Below are 21,288 nucleotides of genomic sequence, written 5' to 3'. Positions count from 1 at the left end.
TGAAATAATTTCAATTATAGTGACTGAGACAAACCGCTACGCGGCACAGTTTCTTGCTTGTGAAAAAGAGAAAATTACGAAGCAAAAAAAATCGCTCTTCCATAAGTGGGTCCCCCACAACTCTGGGGGAAATAAGGGTGTATGTATTTAGGTTTACTGATGTTGATGGGAATAATTCAGAAACCAAGCCTCAGAATGTATTTTAGCAGAAAGCATTTATTAGACTCCATTTTTTCCCAATGTAATGAGTGAGCAAAGATTTTCATTGCTCACCAAATTTCTCCATTTTGTAGATAATACCGATGAGGAATTTGTAAAAAAAGGATCCAAAACTGTATAAAATTTTACCAATTAGTGAATATTTGAAAAATAAGTTCCAAAAAGTGTATATACCCGGTAAGGAAATCAGTGTAGATGAGTCTTTGTTGTTGTGGAAAGGTAGACTGTCGTGGAAACAGTATATTCCCATGAAAGCTTCCCGGTTTGGGATGAAATTGTTTGAACTTAGTGACTCCGCAGGGTATTTATGGAATTTTATTATTTACTGTGGTTCAGGGACAAAATTGGGCTGTGAAATCACAAAGGACACAGATCTTTTTTCAACTAAAGTTGTTCTAAGTTTGTGTGAGAAACTATTAGACTCTGGTAGATGTGTTTATATGGACAATTTTTACAGTAGTCCCAATCTTTTCCATAGGTTAGTTCAGAGGACAACAGATGCTGTTGGAACCGTGAAAATCACACATAAAGGTATGCCAGTAAACCTCAAAAAGAAACTAAAGAAAGGAGAAGTTGTTAGTGCAAAGTGTGGGAAATTGGTTGCTTTGAAGTGGAGGGATAAACTCGATGTTGCATTGCTGACTACAAAGCATTCACACCAAATGCAACCCGTAAGTCGAAAGGGCGGGCTAGAATGTGTAAACAAACCTATGTGTGTTACAGAATGTAATAAATATATGGGTGGTGTAGATTTAAAAGATCAACTTTTAGAATCGTTCCTACTGGAAAGAGAAAGGACAAAAGTGTGGTACAAGAAATTATTCAATCACTTAGTTAATACGGCTGTGTTAAACGCAAACATTTTATACCGTAAGGCTGATAATAACAAAGATCACCTAGCATTCAGAATGAGCTTAGTGAACAAAATAATTGCTAAGTATCACGGACAGAATTTAAAACAGCGCAAAGGACGGCCCTCGGATATCGATACGGAATGTACGCGATTGACCGGGCAGCATTTTGTTCAACAAAACCCGAAAACTGAGACATTTAAGGTGGGAAGAAGAAAGTGTGCTGTGTGCACATAAAACGGAAAGAGAAAAGAGACAACATATAGATGCAAAAACTGCCCCGGGACACCCTGGGCAGTTTTTGCATCTATACCCTCACTCTGCTTAGAACCCTGTTTTGAGCAGTATCACACACAGGTCAACTATTAACCACCGGATAAGAGGAGCAGGAAAAAGTTAATGGGTCTGAAAATTGTACGTACATATTCATAATTATAAAATTTAAACAATTCTTTATATATTTTTTTGGATTTTTCTTTTGCATTGTGATAAGATTGAAAAAAATATTTTACTTCATGTCTGCACAAAATCTGAAGTGCCTCTAAATTAAAGCACCCTGGGTGGTTTAAATGCCTACGATTAAAGCACCGTACAGGGACGGAATAGCAAGGACGCATATGCTTTGTTGTGCACGCTTGAGGGGTTATCAAAAGTATTTAATATACCTAAATGCATACAAATGATTTGTATATTTATATTTTAAATATGTATAGTATTTCACAGTTTTTTCATACAAAAATAGAGGACTAGTTGCTGTAGTTTCATGTTTTCCAGGTTATTTGACACCATGAAAAGATGGGATTAGCATTTTGACTGGTTTTGTATTCGAGGTTAAGCAGGAAGATTGCTTAGACAAAGGAAACGCAATATTTGAGACCCAGATGCGTGATAGCAAAAAGTGTTAAGCAAATTAGTTTCAACCCTTTCGCCTCGAACATCAGGTGGAGCCAATGGTAATTTTCATATGCGGAAAACCTAAAGTCGGGTATAGCCGACGCAAGGGAAGGGAAGTGACCGCTGAGCTAGCAATTGTCAGATGCATTCAGGCCCGGCCTGAGACCCAGCTTAGTGAGACCTTAGCAGGGGCGCAGCTAGGAATTAAGGCTGGAGGTGCAACTAATACCGGGGTGTGTGGAGGTATGGTATATCCACCAGGATAAGCGGTAGGTGCGAGATTAATAAATTGCAGAATTTTAAAATAAAAAGTTCAAAATTGTGAGTTTTACAGCTCTCTGAGAGATATTTTATTAACCCTTACACTATCCTATTGCTATTAGTAATATCAATCCAATTAAGTAAGATGGATCAAAAATTTCTCTGAGCTCTGTGGGGGGGGGGGGTTTATCCTCCAAAACCTCTTACTGTGCCACTGGCCCTTAGGGCCACTCCTCAGCTACATATTAAGCGCGACCCTGCCACTCATTTTTGATCACCCTCACCGCAGGAATCCATTGGGAAGTGGTTCATAATATTGTTAATGGTTTTTGCAATGATACATTTTGTTGCATACAACAATTCTTTTTACTTTGAAATGAATTCTTCATTTTGTTCTGTGCATGAGCAATTTTTAAGCGAAATTTTAGTGTTAAAAATAACGGACTTCCGGACTTATAGTCTTACTACCTTGTGTTCACTAACTTTGTTGTTATTAACACTAGAAATCTGTTTAAAATTCCACAATGCTTAAAAAATGTGAGTAATTCTTTTAGAAGAGTAAATTAAAGAAAATCAAATGCAATATTTAGTTGAAAAAAAAACACTGGTAATGTAATAAGTTGACCGTGGATTTGGGCCAAGGACAAGTTGGGTCCCAAATCTGAGGGACGAAAATTCATAGGTAACTCCACCCCAAAAAAAAGAGCTCCGCATGGAGAGGTTTTAAATATTCTCATGCTACTCGTAGCACGGAAGATATTTTCCTATTGCAGCCGCCGGCAGGAAAGGGTTGAGGGAAGAACAAGTCACAAAATTTAAGAATGCTTGGAGAGGAATTGTTACAAGAGATAGAGTAACAAAGCATTATTTTAAGCTTTTCTTCCTAAGTTTATGGGAACAACTTGGACTTTTTTTCCTCTCTTTCGTGTATTACCATACTGTGCATTACAACAATGTTTATCATATGCTACATGCAATCATGTTGCTTCCTGAAATAGGGCACCTGCATATAATAAAGAATTATTACTATTTCTATACCAATTATAAGAAGCTAGCCACAATTGAATTGAAAAATAAGCCTTTTGAAAACCATTTATTCTATTTACAGTAATCAAACAACATGTAAAATCATAACAATAATGACCCAGTCCTGAGTACATCACTCAAAATCATAGTGGCAGTGGCACAGTACTGGATTCACTCTGAACTTACACATGGTGATCAATTTTTTTCATACTTGGGATTGAGTCTTGACACATTCCATTTCTTCTCATCTCTATTGCCATTCAGATTTCTACATTATTACTTTCATCAAAATCACTCACTTCCTCTACAGGCAGAGATTCATTGAGTTGATCATAATTCTACCAATTTGATTCCAGAGCCTTTAGAAATTAAGGCTAAAAATAATCAAACGTCTACTATCCATTCTGCCTGATTAATGAAAAGTAAAAGTTTAGGCCAGTTTAACAAAAATTTAGCAACAAAAAATAATTTTTTCATGGTCTCCTTGGATTCTAACAGAAAGTAGAAAGACTTTGACGTAATGTTCATCACAGAAAATTTCTTGACAGTATTTCTCAGGTTTCTTCCATCATGAATAACCTTTCTACTCAGGCAATAAAATTTAATTTTGATAGCTCTCCATCATTAAGGATTAAAATACCCCTATCCATGTTCACTAGGTGTAAAGATCATGAAATAGGAATCTCTTTAGTAACTTCGGCAAATTTAAATATTTTCTTCACTATCACCCTCATTAACACCCTATTTGAGTGGATGCATTGGATGAAATAGTAAAAGTTATCTTAAATAGCACCACTTTATCGAATAATAAATATTTCGGCTAAATACATGGGGAGCATAATAAGAGAGAAACAGCGAACCAGGAGGCTCAACTAATACCTTAAAAATAAATTATGATAAATTTTGCTGGTTAACTATTTCAAACTGAGCTGCAAGGAAACGAAAAATGCAGCACACCCAACAACCAACAGATGCAGTAAAATAATACAATACTTCAAAAGGATAGCAAATATTTTCAAATATTCTCTATACTGCCATAATAAGAATTTTTTGACATTTGAAATGTAAAAAAGAAACCTCACACTAATTATGATGGCAAACATGCAGATCAGATTACCATTGAAGTTATATACCTATCTGCATAATTCTGATAAATGTCATGTTCATTGAACTTATGTATTTCCTCAAAGACATTGCTACCACCTGAAAAATTTATAAAATTCCTTTGGAAAATATGTACTTATTCCTCTGACATAAAATAATAAAGAATTATCTGCATTCCTAGTAAAGCCTCTATTTCCTCACAAGAAGATTGAAAGTTATATGTTGGATAACCAAGGAAAGTTAGGACCTAAGTTGGCCCTTAGAAATTGTTCCCTGATAAAAAAAGAAGAACAAATAGGGAATTTGAATGAAACAAGTATTGTTTAAATGGTGGAATGGCACGAGGTAAAACACTCAAAAATAACCAGGGCCAAATCATGATCAACCCATCAAGGCTTATATCAGAAAAGTGACTCATACCTTTGTACTTATGATATTATCAACAACAAATCTTAATCAAAATATAATAATTTGATGGCACTCCTTGATGATAAACTATGAAAATAGTCAATAAAAATCACCAAAATATCATGATAAAATAAAAAATATAACATAATTTTCAGTTTAAAATCAATGACTCTATAACTAGATATTTCAGAAAAATTTTGCTCATAAATAAAGCATAAATATTTTCTTCTAAATATTGAAAAAAATTGAGGGAACTTATTTAAATCTATCGGCAAGAGAATGCTTACCTCAAGATAGGAGTGAAAACATATGTACTTATACCACTGAAGGTATTCAACGTAAGAATAATACTATTGGAGAATTATGATCACTTCAGTATTTTCCATTTTCTTCAAATATCAATCACTGCTAGGTTATCTGATGCTAGCAAACCTGATCCCTTCCCTTAGGTGCTGGTTCATATTTACACATTACAGAGAACATGTCTCCACCAAGTCTTTTTGCAAGCCAGCGATTTTTCACTACTGCCACTTTCAGACTTTCACAGACAAAAACAGCATCCAGGTTTGTATGAATTGAACGTCCCATTCCTTCTATGATCACAAGGTCAACTTTGTGGCTCACCATAGCATCAGCTAATTTTCGACTAATTCGACTGCAAAGAGAAGGTAAAATAATCAACAAACATGCATCAAGAGTGCATACTTTACTATCAAGCTAAAAGAAAAGGATTTACTCGTGATGACAGCTCTAATTTTCAAAAGTATTCCAAAGACAGGGGTAAGATTTATGGAAGCCTTTCCACTATGTAAAAATTATAGCTCAAGGGAAAGATCTTTGAATGTCAAAATTCAAAAATGTATTACATATGTTCATAATAGAGTATGTATAAAATAACGGGGAAAAAACCTATAATCCAATTCCTCCAATCCATAACTTACTACAGCAGAGCTTGGTTAGTACATTCCTCCTTAGCATGTATTCCTCCTTAACACGACGATTTCTCCTGGTCCCAGTACCATCCGAGCGAAATAAAGATAAAACTACATATTTGGTTAGTACGCTTGAAAGTGTTTCATAAAATTAGACATTGTGCTCCATTCAGTGTGAATTACGTAAGTTACACTGATGCCACACCATTCCAATGGGCAGTGGTTTCCCCACAGATCGGGCTGGAGCACAATGAGTGTTGCCGGACCAACTTCCTATTTATTATGCAAAAGGGATAGCGGCAGTGAAGGGTATGATTATCATGTTCAAAAATGTTCCAGATCATTCAGATGTCACAATGTATATTGACAACCAAGCCATATTGCATGCGGTGAGGAAAGGACCTGGCCTTTTATTTACTCTCGATTACTTTTGTAACATGTATTTGAAAATAATAAAGAATGCGACGTGTGGGGCGTCCTGGAGGTATGCTCAGACCGAGGCCAACCTGGCCGACCGTCCTTCTAGGACAGTGCTCCTTGCAGCTGTTCAGCCTGGGCCAGCCATCTTGGCCAGTCTGGGTTATATAAGCTGGGGATAGCTGGACCTGAGAGTCGAGTTTCAAGGTGGTTCTCGGGACGGACATATGCAACTGAGAGACTGGGATGAGATTTTCTAGTATTGAAATGGGCAAAAACTAGGTACGTTCCTGCTTGAACACTAATCTGCTATCATAAAAAAATAAAAAACTTTAAACTCGGTAAATAAGAAAAATGTGAACAAAATGTTATCAAATGATATTAACTTCCATTAATCTTACTTTACATTCCAGGATATCATATAAAATTAAGGTAAAAATTCTCAATTATTAACAACAAACTTCCTAAATTTTGGATTATTAAAATTTCACTGCATTGCAGTTCTACTGTATTTGTTATACTTGAAGAAATATTGCGGAACCCTTGCCATCAACTCAATAACTCAATTCACTATGATCCATAACCCTCCTATTTGCAAACATGAAGATTACAAACCTGAGGTCAAGACATGGGCCAGCCTGTCCCGTTTCCATTGCTATCAGTCTTCCTTCAGCAAGAGCACTCTCGACTATGCTGCATACACTTCCAGCTTGCTTGAGTATCATCACCAGTTCTGTATAAGTCACATCGTTAAGTGCAGGTGCTGAATTTGCACATAAAATAACCTGAAAAAAAACAGGAGATAAATATAACAACAGATTAAAATCTTACCAGGGAGGTTGTTTAAATAAAATAGAATTATAACTATTAACGTATTATTCGGATTAAGGTAGGTTTCCATGAAGTGCTTAAGAATTGATAATTATTTTATTTATTTATGCATATTACATATCTGTTATTTTAGATTGCTTCTTAGACTCAATGATGGCTTTCTTCAACCGAACACAATCTTTTTAGCAGTGATAACTTGATTGTACTCAGTCTCCTACTGCTCTATATAAAACCTAGTTTTGAAAAACCATGCATCTGTGGCAGCATGATGCTTTCTGGCATAATCACGTATTCAGAAAAGTGGTTTGCACGAATGCTTCAAAATCACTGTGCGACATTGGAAACTACACTGTCCAGCACCACGGCACTCGCACAAGTTGCCCTGGATGCAACTGCTGCAGGACGTGGATCTGTCATCATAAAGCACGATCCTGAACTGTGGTACTTAAAAAACAGAAACACGGAGCTCCCGTAAAGGCAACCATTGCAGAATTTTCTAAAATTAATCAAGAGTTTTTTTCACCACTCGTCGTCATTTCTAACGCTAGAGTAGACATCCATGCTAACTTGAACATTCCTTATCATCAAGTAAATAAATTACTGCTGCTTTACTTAGGTATTGCTGATGGAAATAAGCCCGATGTAGCCTTTCATTAAAATGCATTAATCGTGATGCTTTTAACGTGAAATTTAATTTTATTATAAAGATTGCGGAAAATATCAAAGGAGTGTGAAACTTATGCACAGATAATCCGCAACATGGATAATCCAGAACAGGATAATTGGGAGTTTGCTGTATTCATAGTTCATATTTATAAAAGATAAATTCCTCTCTTACCTTAGTATTCCGTTTAAGTAGCTCTCTTGCCAGAGGTAAAATACCTAACACTATATCAACACCACTATTGTCGACAAAGACGGCAGCACAGTTATGAGGAGGTCCTTCCAATCTTTCTATCCAAGCATCCAAATTATCAACCATCCAAGGACGTCCTATATTTATAGAAGCAAGGTGAATGGATAAATTTTAAGGTAACTTAGCGGATGCAGAATAAACACTGCATTTATAGAGCTGACATTGATGACACCAGCACTTTAAATACACACACAACATGAAATCAGACATTTTGTTAGTAACTGCTATGAAAAAGACATTATAATGTCCCAAACTCTAGCACAAGAATTTGTCTCTGTAAATATTAGAGATAAATTACAAACTACTTGAAAAGAATCAGGATCATTTTCCATGAACAGGCCTTAAATTTCTAGAGTTAGTACATTAATGTAAAAATCTGCATACACACATAAATTTTCAGAATTTAAAGTAAATTACTTAGAAGTCCCCTTATGGCAGAGAAGTCACAATCAGGATAGCAGTATAAAGGCAAAAATGAAGAATTATTAAAATATTTGAGCTTAGGGATGGGTTGCCTCCACTTTTTTCCCATTCTAGCTCTGCATTGATTTTCAGCTTTGGCTCCGGTAATCAGTTTGGGTTCTTCATCAAGGACTCAAAGAGCTCAATTTTAATAGAAAATGGAGTTTTTGTCCAATTAGCAATTATAAAGGGTAATAGTAATTGCATTTGAGGAAGATTCCTTTTTCTTTTGGTTAAATCTGTGAACAGCAATTAAATCCCTTGTGCAGAGAGATTATAATACATGACTTGAAAAGCCATTGTAGGAACAATCCCTCAGATGGACAAAAAATTTTTTTATGGTATAGGGATGGTGAGACAGCAGAGAAAAAAATGTTTTTCATTTCTTTTAGATCAATACTAGTTAAGAGAGCCAGAATTTGAGGAGGTAGTAAATCACTACTGTTTCATTAAATATGGTCTGAGGTTTCACTTACTTTCTAAATGAAGACTTGCTTCCTCCAGTCCAAAATCCGGAGATTCCATAAGTTCTGCCACTTCTCTGGCACCCCAGTCAAATACATTTCCAGCTAGAACCATTGTAATGAGTAGCTCCTGCCTTTCTTTCCATTCTAGACTGTCTACCTTTTGGAGGCGAGAGGGTAATGCAGCAAAGGCTCTCTCATTTTCTTCTTGCTTTTGCTAAACCATGAAATATTTTTGAGATAATTGGAATTAGTTTACAATAATATAATATGATAAATAATTGAATTAAATAGCTATAGGATTAGTATTTACACCGGTACAAAAGACAATTTCAAAGGCCACATTTGGAGGACTGAATTAACAGTACCTTTGACAATCAAAAGAAAACTAAGGTGAGAACAAACACTCATTATTTTACACAGTAGCAAATGAGTAATACAAAAATCGTTCCATGCACCCAACAACCTGGAGGACCATGCAAGAAAAGCTGCAGTTACCTTTTAATATGAGAGAATTACAAAAAGAAATAGAATAAAAGATATTTTAACAACGCCCGCACAAAACTAAGTATTTTTTTTTAATTCATTACATTTCCAATTGTCCACATTCTTCACATAGATGGCTAAATAATTTGAGTGCCTTATTACAACCAGGTTACTTTTTTTACAACCACAAATGTTAACGAGTAAAATGCACAATTGATAACAAGCCAATTGAAGAATATCCACCGATAAAAGGACACTGAAAATTGAACCACTGGTTATGAGAGAGGTCTGACATAATCTGAAAAACGAACTGTTTAATCTGAATAATACTTCTTTGGACAGCTACCACAAAAATCTTCAAATTGTGATGCTACAGCCTCATAACAGTGAGGCATATATATGCCTTCCCATCCTGTTCCATAATTTCACATGCATCTCAGTTTTGTTCACGTCTCTTCAAGCCAACTCACTCAAGTATCAGGCCAAACAATCAAGTTACCACAACTACATGTCCTTTCACTCAAGGCTTACGCACGTTAGAATACCTATTTATTCATAGAAATCTAATGCAATGAGCTTTTTAAATGACATCTTATCAAAATGTGAGCTGTGCACAAAGTGCATTATTGAGACGGTAGGATTGTGAAATAGAAACTTTGAGAAGAGAAATAGAATAGGACTTCGAATGATAGACTTGATGAGAATGGCCCAGAAATACTGGAGCATGCAAAAATTACTAGAAAATCCCCATACATGAACAAGAAAAATTAAAAAGAGAAACCAAAGAGTCGAGATAAAAATATGACTTATGAATGAAAGTCATGATGCCTATATGTGTGGAAATAAAGGAAATAGTCTAGAATGGAGGAAAGGAATATATCGAAATGATTAAAATGTTTATAAACATCTGTTATTACTACAGTGATAGATATCTGAAAACATTAAGACTTGAGGGCCTCACTGGGGATTAAGTAAGTTTTAGGACTCCTCTAGGAAAATTGAGATACAAACCTAGCCCAAGACTAAAAAAACCTGTAGTGAATTAAAGAAATGGAAGTCATTTCTCTAAATAACAGGTTTCCAATCAACAAAACTGATCTGCCTTTGAATAATAGAAGGTGAAAAGTATTCTCATCTATGCAACAGTGCAGACACAACTGCCTTAAAGTCATGCTAGTGAAGCAAACACATATGATCATCTACCATTTCACCTCCTAACTTCTGAGTCTACCATTTGAAGAATTTCAACAAAGGTAAAAAAGCAACTAAACTCATGGAAAGATTTGGATAAAAGGATGAATCATTAAATAAGTAATGAAAATCTAAACAACACTTTAGCATGCAAATTTATTAATTATGATGGATATTCTACGAAATGAGTGCTTAAGACAGTAAAATATTTATTGCATAATTTCATTCTATAGAAAACCTATTTATACCAACCTTCAGGTAAGGATCAGGGAAATCAAACTCTTTTAAGCAGTGCTCAATAGTGTCTAAAAGACTTCTAACAGTTAGGCAACCATATGCACTGTAATGTAAAAAGAAATAAAGATTTAAAAAATAATAGTATCCATTTACTATGAGAAGAACAACCCAACATTTTGTTTCACTGACCAGAGGTCCAAGATTGTCAGAAATTTGCTGCATAGAATCCTGCTCCCTAATGGATGATTCTTTGGTACACAAACTAATGACATAGACTCAAATAAAAATACTTTACAATCCTAAGGAGTAAGAAGGGGAGGGTGATTTTCAGTTTATTCAATGTCTTCAACATCGAATAAACTGAAAGTTTACACAAATATAAAAGGTAGGCGAAAGAAATTGGACTAACAGCATGAAAATCACATCACACACCAGTTCACAAAAGTAATTGGACATGAAATTTAATTTCATACACAACACAGAAGACTCGAGCAAAATAAATATAATAAAAATAACTATTTAAAATAATTCCTGAGGTGATACAGTGAATTTAGAAGTAAAGACATATTATTCCTACATAGATTATAAAATTAAAAAGTATCAAAATTAAGGCCAGTACCTCAGGCTACCATTAAGCATCGCTATCAAATTAAATGCTGAATAAACAAGGAAGAGAAAATTGCAACGGACCCCAAGTACATACAGATACCCCATACATTCAGCTTGGAAAATGTTTTATATACAAACATTTATTCGAATTAAGAGTACAAGAGGGAGGACCAAGAATGAGGTAACGCAACAGACTGATGCCTTGCCTACAACTGACCTGAGCCAAAAAATGGATGCCATACGATGCAATTCATAAGAAATGGCTCATAACAGCCAATCTCAAATGTGGGATGTAATACATACAGAAAAATTTCAAAATCAATGAGCAGACAGAAACTCAAGAGCACTACTGATTTTGTGTTGGTGAGACACTACCTACTGGCATAATTGTCAAAGCATGCAAGCCAAATGACACATCATAATGAATACTTCTACTGTAGGATGCACAGAGGCTTAAATACTATGTATTGTACTCAAAGATTGAGCACAATATTAATGTGCCCAATGATTCTCAAATATATTTATAATTGTTAGCAAAATTACAACTTTCCTGCACAGCTGAAAAATCCTACATGACTGTCAGCTTGCATTTCAGAAGGGTAAGTCTTGTGAAACACAACTTGGGCTCTTTCTTAGTGAAATTACCAAATATGGCGATTAAAAATTTTTTTCTCTAGTTCATTTGACTCGGTACTTTAAAAAATGAACTTCTAAACAAGTTAGATATGATGGTTAAACAAAAATTATTAAAATGGACATGCCACAGCCTGAGTGACAGTAAACTGCAAGCCAACAGAAAGAAAGAAAGTTCTTGATGGAATTAGTTCTGATGTTGCAAAAGGGGCATCTACAGTCCCACAAGGAAATGAAATCCACCTACATTTGTTCCTTAATATTGAAGTATTGTACAGATTCAGGTTGGTTTCAATGGAGAACTTAAGAAACAATCTACATTCACAGGAGTATTTACGTAGAAGGTATTAAGGCAGTTTCCCCTCCCTTCATGGATTTCCCCCTTCAATTCAAAATAAGGCCCACTCCCTTTCATTCTATCTAAATATCCTATTCTCTGACTTCCTCTCCCTCTTTTACCTAAAAATTTTCCCTATAACATTTTTCAACATCCCATCTCTACTCAGTACTCGTTACCTCCAAAATTTGTCTCCTCGCATCTTATCTAGAAGCTGCCTCTCCTCACACGTTCATCACTTCATCATTCCACCTCCTCCGGGTCCACTTAACCTTCTCCATACCTACATCTCAAAGGCCTTCAGTCTTTTGTTGTCCTTCTCACTAACAGTTCATAATACTCAGTACTTTTTACCTCCAAAACTTGTCTCCTCTACATCTTATCTAGAAGCTGCCTCTCCTCCCCAGTCCACAACTTCCTCATTCCACCTCCTTGAGCCTCACATTCCTTGTACGTGGTACTTTACAAAACTGTAAAATTTTGATCTCCCGGTGATTAACACTCTCTCGCAGAGTGACTAATAAATGCCTGATCATCCTCAAACCTCACTTATGTAAACATCATTCCCCCATTTCAAGTCATGCTTCCTACTCGGGCATGCCTCTATTACCATCTCCTCAGCATACACGTAAAAAAGCAAAGCAGTATTGAACAGCTTGCCCAACCTGAGTCTCTGTCCTCTACCCTCCCTTGCACTCACTATTCCATATACAAATTACAAATAAATTGCCTAAGCCTCCAAACTACAGCTCTTTACAATCTCCATTAACTTTACCCAGACCACTCTATCAAATGCTTTTCAAAATCCACTGAGCAAGCATACACCACCTGGTTATATTTTATTTTCCTCTCCACTGGGGACCTCATTACCACTATTGCATTTTAAGCTGACTTTCCTCTTCTGAAATCAAACTAGTCCTTGACCAAGTACTCATTTGCCATAGCCTCCATTCATCCCAAAATGGCAAGCAGAGATCTGCATTTGAAAATGTGTGGAGTCAAGGCACAAAAGAATCAATTGTAACTGTGATAAGAAACCAAGTGATCTTGGAAAAAATAAACGAAGCAATAAAGGAGGAAACCAGGGATGCGGGAAAGTACAGATTGGGGAGTAGAAAAAAATACTTCAATCAAGTTGGATGCTGCAAGGGAGATAATAAGAACTCCCAATAGGGTGTTCCAACAGAGGGACATGATAAAAATTTAGAAAGAGGCCGAAAAAGGGACGAATAACGGCGAGAACAAGACAGCACATTGGGAGAAAAGCGATGAATCTGAGGAGAACTGGTGTGCGCTGAGGCTGGAACAGGAGAACGATGAGTGTAAAAACGAACTTTAACTACTGTACCAAAAATTTAAACAAGAGAAGAAAAAAAGACAGTCAAGCCCTAAAAAATTAGTAAACAATCATCTAAAAAACAATAAAAAATCTAAGACAAAAGTACTCTTCACTCATGAAGCTTACACCAACTTGATCTATGAAATAAAATGAAGTCAACTGTTAGCGATTCAACTTTGTGGAAGTTCATGACAACCCAATTGAAACACAAACTTTGTACAAATTAAAATGTGAGGAAAAGTACAAAGTTTGAGTTTTAATTTGGTACAAATCAAACAAAATTTTTGATTGATCTCATGATTTAAATGTCTACCTGTTCTAAATTGGGCCCAATAAGTTTTTTATTAAATTAATGTATAATAATAAATAATATCGAAAGAATAATTAAATTTAAATATTGAAAGTATTCAAAATTGTTTTGTGGAAGTTATTTAGGTAACATTGTTATCGTATACAATGTAATACAATGGATTCGAAGGTGGGTATTACAATGGATTCGAAGGTGGATATTACAATGCATGACACTGCATACATCTAATCATATTTCAGAAAGGATCATGGCCAGAAAATAAATTTTGGGGGTGGTAAATTTTGAGGGTTTCATTAGGAGGAGGTGCACTTCAATTTAAGAATCTCCCCAGAACTTCAAGGGGTGTGAGCCACTTAAGTTAAGCTTGCAACATCTTTTACGAGCTGAGTTCAATGAGTAATGCAGCACATTTTTTTTCACAGGAAATTTTGGATGAAAAAACTTGGCATTTCTGGTGGAACATTTTCAAACATTCCTGCTTCGTCTTGTATAGTTGCATTGACATCTGATAGGTGACCGCAGTGTACGGAACTGTTAAATAACATCTTTTATGGAGGTGCGTTCCAAACAACGGGTAGTGATTGAGTTTCTTTAGGTGGAAAACCAGGGTATCTCATATACATATTCATTGGCGCTTGCAGCATGTACATATTCATTGGCGCTTGCAGCATGTCTACAGTGATCAAGTAGAGGAGAAGAGCACAGTGAGTCATTGGGCAATGTGTTCTTCATCATCACTGCTACGTGGATGTGTAGACATAGGCTCCGACATCGACCACTGGAATGGTAGCATACAGGCCCTCCCTTCAAGGTGGCACCATGCCGTAGCATTGAATGGAGATTACATTGAAAAATAGTGTTGTATAGCTAAAAGATTGGGGAGTAACATGGTGTATTTGAATGCTGAATAAAACAACCCCTGTTTCAGACAAAAAATGTGTTACATTAGTTGTTGAACTATCCTTGTATTTCTAATGAAAACTAATGAAAGAAAGGAAATTTAAACTCAACCTCTTTTACCGAATTTTTAGGATTCAATGACAGCAAAATAATCAGAAGATGGTAAATTGATAATGTATTTCATAGAGCCATTCCCTTAGTTTAAGATTACTGAGTTTCTATCTATCGATTCTTGCACTTCAAATGCTCCAGCAATGGCAAAATTACACTCTTCTTTCTTCTCCTTTGGTTTCTTAGAGTGAATGACAGTCCATTTTAATGACAGCAGTCATTTTGCTTTGCTGAGTTTACCACAATCAAGTGCTTGAGCAGCATTTCACCTTTTTCATATTGAAAGTTTTGCCACAAATTTGACTACATTTCCTATCACTAGCCAGAGGAGGGACCAGGTTTCAGCATATAGTAATCCTTAGAGCTTTCACTATGGCAATCGAAAGAAAATTGAGCTCCATACAAAACCACTCACTACAATGCTTACATGCTGAGTGTTGGGTACTGACAATAAAACTTACTTATCTTTATCATGCTAATCCTCGACTGACTTTTGCTATTTCACATCCAGAGATTTATGGAAGGGAGATTTCTAATATATGAAAACAAATTTAGCGTTAACTTGCAGTGTTTGAAATGAGACAAGGAAGACAATGAACAAAGTACTAATGCTAAAATCAATCAGGAACAAAGAAATTCAACCTGCAGGCTCATTAGAAACATTTTTACGCATATGCATATGTACTAGAGGGTTCATAATTGGACAATGTATCTGCTGATAGCATTGCATTCCCTTCGTACTGGTCCTAATGCCCTTTCTTCCTCCCGATGACTAGAAGCACACACATCATTAGCCAGCTTCAGCACTTAAGCCTGCAATGCTGCTAAATTTGACACACATTTTGGCTGGTTAATGAATTCTCAGACACCTTTCAACGGTAACTCCAACTTCTCCAACAGGATGTAAGGACAGATATTAGAATATAAATCAGGCAATAAAACACACACATAGGAAATAACCTCTAATCACATATAGTCCACTAACCCACACAAGTATTTAAATTCCTAGCTACAAACATAAAATATAAAGATTAAGCTATGCAAAAATTTTAAGCTGTAATAAAAGCAACAACACTATAAACAATGCTATGAGCTCAGTAAAATTAGTAATCTGAGGACATTGCCTAATCCCAAACACATTGATAAAAACAAAAACGAGATGATAAAAGACTTTACTTACAAAGGATGTTCTCGAAGGTAATGAAGACGGCAAACATACTTCTGTTTAAATTTATGTGCCCTGTCTATGGCTGTTGCACTACCAGGCTGACTGTCCATTGCCCTCTTTGCAAACTTTTCCACAGATTCTTCAAAGCAGCTCAGCCAGTAATCCCTATAAAATACAATATTTAACTTTAATCCATATATAAATGGCTGTAAAAAAGTTTTTCAGACCCCTCACCGAAGGAGTTATGGAATAAAAAAATCAAACACACCTGCAAAATATAAACAAGGTACTTACGAATTCTGATCATACACCCAAGTTGTTTCCAGCTATAAATTTCACATTAAGACCATGAAACCTTATTGGCATGAGACCATAAAAGCTTATAAGACCATAAAACCAGTCATTGGCCCCATCCCGAACCCTTCCAACAAACAATGCAAGCAAAACACTTTCCTGTAACAAACCTTTCTAATTACGAAAACTCCCTCCAAAGATGTCTGTGCTTAGGCCCAGAACATAAAAAGTTCTCCTCTAGAAAAAATTACTGAAGAAAAAAAACATAGTACAGTGGAACCTCGTTAAAGCGAGTACGGGCTATAGCGACACCCCCGTTATTACGAGAGATAGCCGATGCACCGTCAATTGACCCTATAATAAGCGTGTTAAAAATTTCGTTTTTACGAAACCCTTTCGGTGATGGCTTTCGCCATAGCGAGGGTTTCACCGCCGGAAGACTTTCATCAAGACTCCTTAACCTCTGTAATTGCTAGCGATCTGTTAGAAATGAAGTTAATGAGTGCTCAGTCTCAAATTTATGTGGTAAACTGTCGTTCTTTAACTTTTGACGAAACAATGCTTTGCATGATTTTTATTCAGTGCGGCGCTTATAAATTGTTTGAATAGTTAGTCGTTATTTGAGTAAGGAAATTAAGTGATGCAAAAAAACATCGCCTTTCGTCTGGATTTATGCTTACGCTTATCGGATAGATGTTTATCTGTCGCCGCACCACTCCTGTTCCTGTATATCTGTTCGCAACAGGTATATTGGCTATTATTTGCTCCACCTCCGGTAAAGCGACAATTCGCTATAGCGAGTGTTTATTAGTGCACCGTGGGGTGTCGTTATATCGAGGTTGCACTGTATTTGGAATCTACAGGTAATTTTTTCCATCAATATTTATGCAATAAACAGAAATTAGACTCACAGTGGAGGGTACCACATCTTAACCGTTCCGCTACAAGTTTTGCAGGGGTTTACATCCAAGACCTACACCACAGAGGACATGAAGGAAACTTAATGCTCTGGCTTGGTGAAAGCCATAATCAACTCTGATGATTCCTACTATAAGAAACATGCAAAGGAAGTCAAAGCTCTGCTCAGCTCCATCTATTGCTCCACTTCAACCTTTGTGCCACTCTGAACAGTAGCGCTTGGCAATTTGCACCTCTTCGAAACGCCGAGGTGGTTCAAAGGTCAAAATGGTTTGACAAAAAATCTGCAGGGCAGCTCCTTTTTTAATAAATTTCAATAATATCTCACTGAGCATCACTTATGGAAAACTAGCTTTCATTTTTTTAGTCCTTACACTATTCTGTGGATTAGCATGAATTAAATCACAGTATCGAAATTTATTTACCATAGCAAGTTGAATCAAAGGTTGTGTCTGCAATTGTGGCTGTTCCTCCTCCCCATTCCACTAAATTTTCGCAAAAATTTGTAAATCGTATCAAGTTACTTTCTGTATTGGTTTACATTTGCAGAGGTATTATTGGATTGAATGGAGATAGATATTTCCTTAAAAAATGTATCACATTACTTTTCCATAATGATTACATTCCTGTGACTCCAGGATTGGGATGAGCTTCATGCTTTCCTTGAAAATGGTTTAACATTACTTTTCGGTGTGGGATTTTATTTTGGGAAAGGCAGGTGGATGGTTATCATAAGACTTAGGAGGGCTAAATATTCAAAACTTCACAGGTAAGTGTTCAATGAGGCAGATCGGAAAAATAAATTTTTTTTAAAGGAAATCTGGCCCAATGAAAAAAGTTGTGGAAATGATCAAATATGAGGCCAAAAAAATCGTGACCTCAAGGTGAACCCATGACCCTCCCTCCTCAGCCATTTATGGGGAGGAAGGTCACAAACTGATGAATTTTATATATCATGGTCATTTCCCATTGATTTCTCCAGGTTATAGCCCTTAAAAGTATAAACTTTGGGCATTTTATGTATCTGCAACCATTAAGACACAAGATGTCAATTTTGAGTATGGATCCTCGAAGAAAATATTCCAAGGCCCTTGCCCTGACGTTCATTCGATCTATCTCATTACGATTCCAAGGTCAATTGGTTTGTTTTGTCTCGTGCATAACGAATTCGCATAGTATCGCACACTGTAGTGATGTCTCCGTTGGAATTTGATGTTATATTAATCACGGCCTCTCTCTTCGATTCACATTTATCAACCCTGAAATTATCAGAAATGTCTAGAATGACGCGCTCTCTCTCCTGAATAATTAGATATGTATTCTGAATGGATAAAAACCTGAAAGAATTTCAATGAGGCCACGAAAGAGCTTAAAGTTCACGCGCCCGGCATGCATCAATACCGAGCAGTAATTCCGGTGACTCATCGTGACACAGTAAACAGGGTTATTTGAGAACTTGTTGCACGAAAAACTTAAGTGTGGGTCTAACTTAACAATTTTGTAGACTTAAACATGGCCGCTGGCTGGGAACGGAAGGCCGCTTTCAGATGAGACGACTTTCACGGATCTCTAAGGATAAACCAACCTAATACCCTCACCAAAAACAATATGGGAAAGAAATGAGAATTTTATCCCTGAAACTAATCTTAATTTGGATACCTTGCATATACATAACCACATTGAAAAAAAAAACTTGACAAATAAGGTGATATACATGAAATTTCAAATATAGGACCTGGCTTCAGCATCCTGGGTGAGGTCTTCAGTATCAGGCACATATTTTGCAGGCCGTGCCAGTAATGGGCAGTAAACAGCCTGAGGCTCCCATCGGTCCATTTCCAACTGATCCACCACAAGGCCAACAGGGGATTTCACACCAAGAGATGAGAGAGCACAGTTCACAACACTTGAGGAACTTGAAGTGTCAGGTGGAGAACAATGAAGAGGACCTAAGGAATCTGATGCTATGTGTGTAGGCATAGGGTTGCCAAGACCTGAGCTTCCAGCATAGTTTTCCAGCCATGAATACTTCTCAGCATCTAGCTCATGAAATGACAAAATTATGGAGGAGGTATTCAGATTCAGTTAACTGTCATATATTTAACATCATCCCCTAAAGTAAACTAACATTTACTGGCAATTTACATACTCCATCTCAGTAATAAAAAGCCAAAAACTTACAGGAGAATAAACCATATGGAGTGAGGTATTCATTACAAATGGTTTCAGGTGTATGAATAGCATCAATGTGCTTTAATGTTTCTGACATATTTAGAAATATTATTCCAAAAGTAAAATGTCAAATGCAATATAATACCTGATAAACAATGAACTTACCACATTCTTCAGCTCCTTTTAAAAAAGCACCAATTGCACCAAGATAACCTTCATGACGAAGGAAGAGGGGTTGCACAGCACCCCTACTCCAATAATTGATGGCAAAACTCACAGTGTGCATGCTTAATGGATGCCCGCTTAAAAAGTAACCTCCAAAATACACCTGAAAGTGAAAAGTGATTCTTTGGTCAAGCTTTTTTGTAAACAAGTTCAGTTACAAACTTAGGCTTTTTAATATCAAAGGCCAATAGGCAGAGGTCCTTGAAAGTAATTTTAATTTTTGCTAAAATTCGTTTTAAAACTATGTGATTTTGGGTGCTCAAAGGAATTTAACGAGGCCGCAAATGAGCTGAAATATAAGCTCACACGCCTGGCACGCATCAGTGCCGAGCAGAATATTTATTGATTCAGAATATCTAATTCTTCGGGAGAGAAAGGACATCTTTCTAGCTATTTCTGAGAATTTAAGGATTGATAAATGTGAATTGAAGAGAGAGGCCATTATTAATTTCACAACAAATTCTGGCAGAGACATCACTTCAGTGTGTGATATCACGCAAATGCAAAATGCGCAAGACAAAACAAGTCAATTGACCTTGGAATCGTAACTGGATAGATTGAATGAACGTCAACAGCGTTAAACAATGATGGCTTAGGCTTTAAATATTATAACTCATTTTATGGGATTTTTTTGCTAATTCACCTAAAATTTGTGAAAAATTTAGCTTTTATTAACTGATTTCACGTAATTTCCTGTTATTTTACAATATCGCTTCTCGTGAAGTTCACGGATCTATACCACTAGGAGACAAAAGTAGGATATCGCACACTTGTTTTTAAGACATGATTAAGGTTGGCCAATGACGAGGTCCAACAACATATTTGAGAATCAAAGTACATATTTTAATTACCATTTTGATTGCTTGCTTTTTAATCCAAATATTTACCACCTCCATTGGGAAAAGGAGAAATCCTTAAAAATTATGAGTTGAAACATAATTGCTGTAACAAGGTCTCAAGGTTAAGCCAAGTGATGGAAAATTTTTTTGAAATCCAAGTAATTGATAGCACAATAAATAATACATAACTAACAAATAAACCTTACATATTATTCTGTGGCCAGTATCACTAAATAAATTGAACTTTTAGATGAATTCATGGTCTCAACCATAAGGGTATTCTTACATATGGTAAAATAAATTATACGAAAATTTTCCTGATCCACTTTTTTCAAAACATAAATGTGAATATTTTAAGGCCCAAATGCTATCAACAGTACTAATAAGACTTTTGCAAGCAAAACTTAAATTGCACAGGGATTCTATTAGTAGGCCTAAGGCTTTTGCCAATGCTCAGGTTACCCTGGGTCACTACATATTTCATAAGAGATTTTTATTGAGCTACCAGCTATTTAGCAATAGGGTGGTTTACTATTATTTTTTATTGCCTAAATCGAAAGATTATTACTCCTGGAGTGCGCATTTCAAGCTCTTAGATTTTTAAATGACGATATCTATTTTTCGCGATTAAACGAAAAGTGAAAATTTTCAAGCGTGTGAAAACGTGACGGCTAAGTAGGGATGATGGTTAAAGTCCGTGTGATGTATTTCTGGTTCCAGCTGTCGGCGTGTGA

The 21,288-nt window shown here is 36.1% G+C and overlaps 1 protein-coding gene across 1 annotated transcript in view; it reads right to left on the bottom strand.

Moving 5' to 3' along the window:
* Positions 1–3,303: 3,303 nt before the first annotated feature.
* LOC124161082 (4'-phosphopantetheine phosphatase) overlaps positions 3,304–21,288 on the bottom strand; it is a 32,445-nt gene continuing 14,460 nt past the window's right edge. Inside the window, exons 8-15 of the mRNA XM_046537266.1 lie at positions 19,656–19,818; positions 19,054–19,357; positions 16,119–16,271; positions 10,715–10,802; positions 8,798–9,002; positions 7,782–7,936; positions 6,728–6,897; positions 3,304–5,418 (exon numbers count right to left, since the gene is read on the bottom strand). Coding sequence (XP_046393222.1) covers positions 5,187–5,418; positions 6,728–6,897; positions 7,782–7,936; positions 8,798–9,002; positions 10,715–10,802; positions 16,119–16,271; positions 19,054–19,357; positions 19,656–19,818 — 1,470 coding nt within the window. The 3' untranslated portion in view covers positions 3,304–5,186. The remainder of the gene's footprint in view (positions 5,419–6,727; positions 6,898–7,781; positions 7,937–8,797; positions 9,003–10,714; positions 10,803–16,118; positions 16,272–19,053; positions 19,358–19,655; positions 19,819–21,288) is intronic.

The sequence above is a fragment of the Ischnura elegans genome, chromosome 6 (assembly GCF_921293095.1).
Source record: "Ischnura elegans chromosome 6, ioIscEleg1.1, whole genome shotgun sequence".
Classification (NCBI taxonomy): domain Eukaryota; kingdom Metazoa; phylum Arthropoda; class Insecta; order Odonata; family Coenagrionidae; genus Ischnura; species Ischnura elegans.
This window is presented reverse-complemented; position numbering and strand designations above follow the sequence as displayed.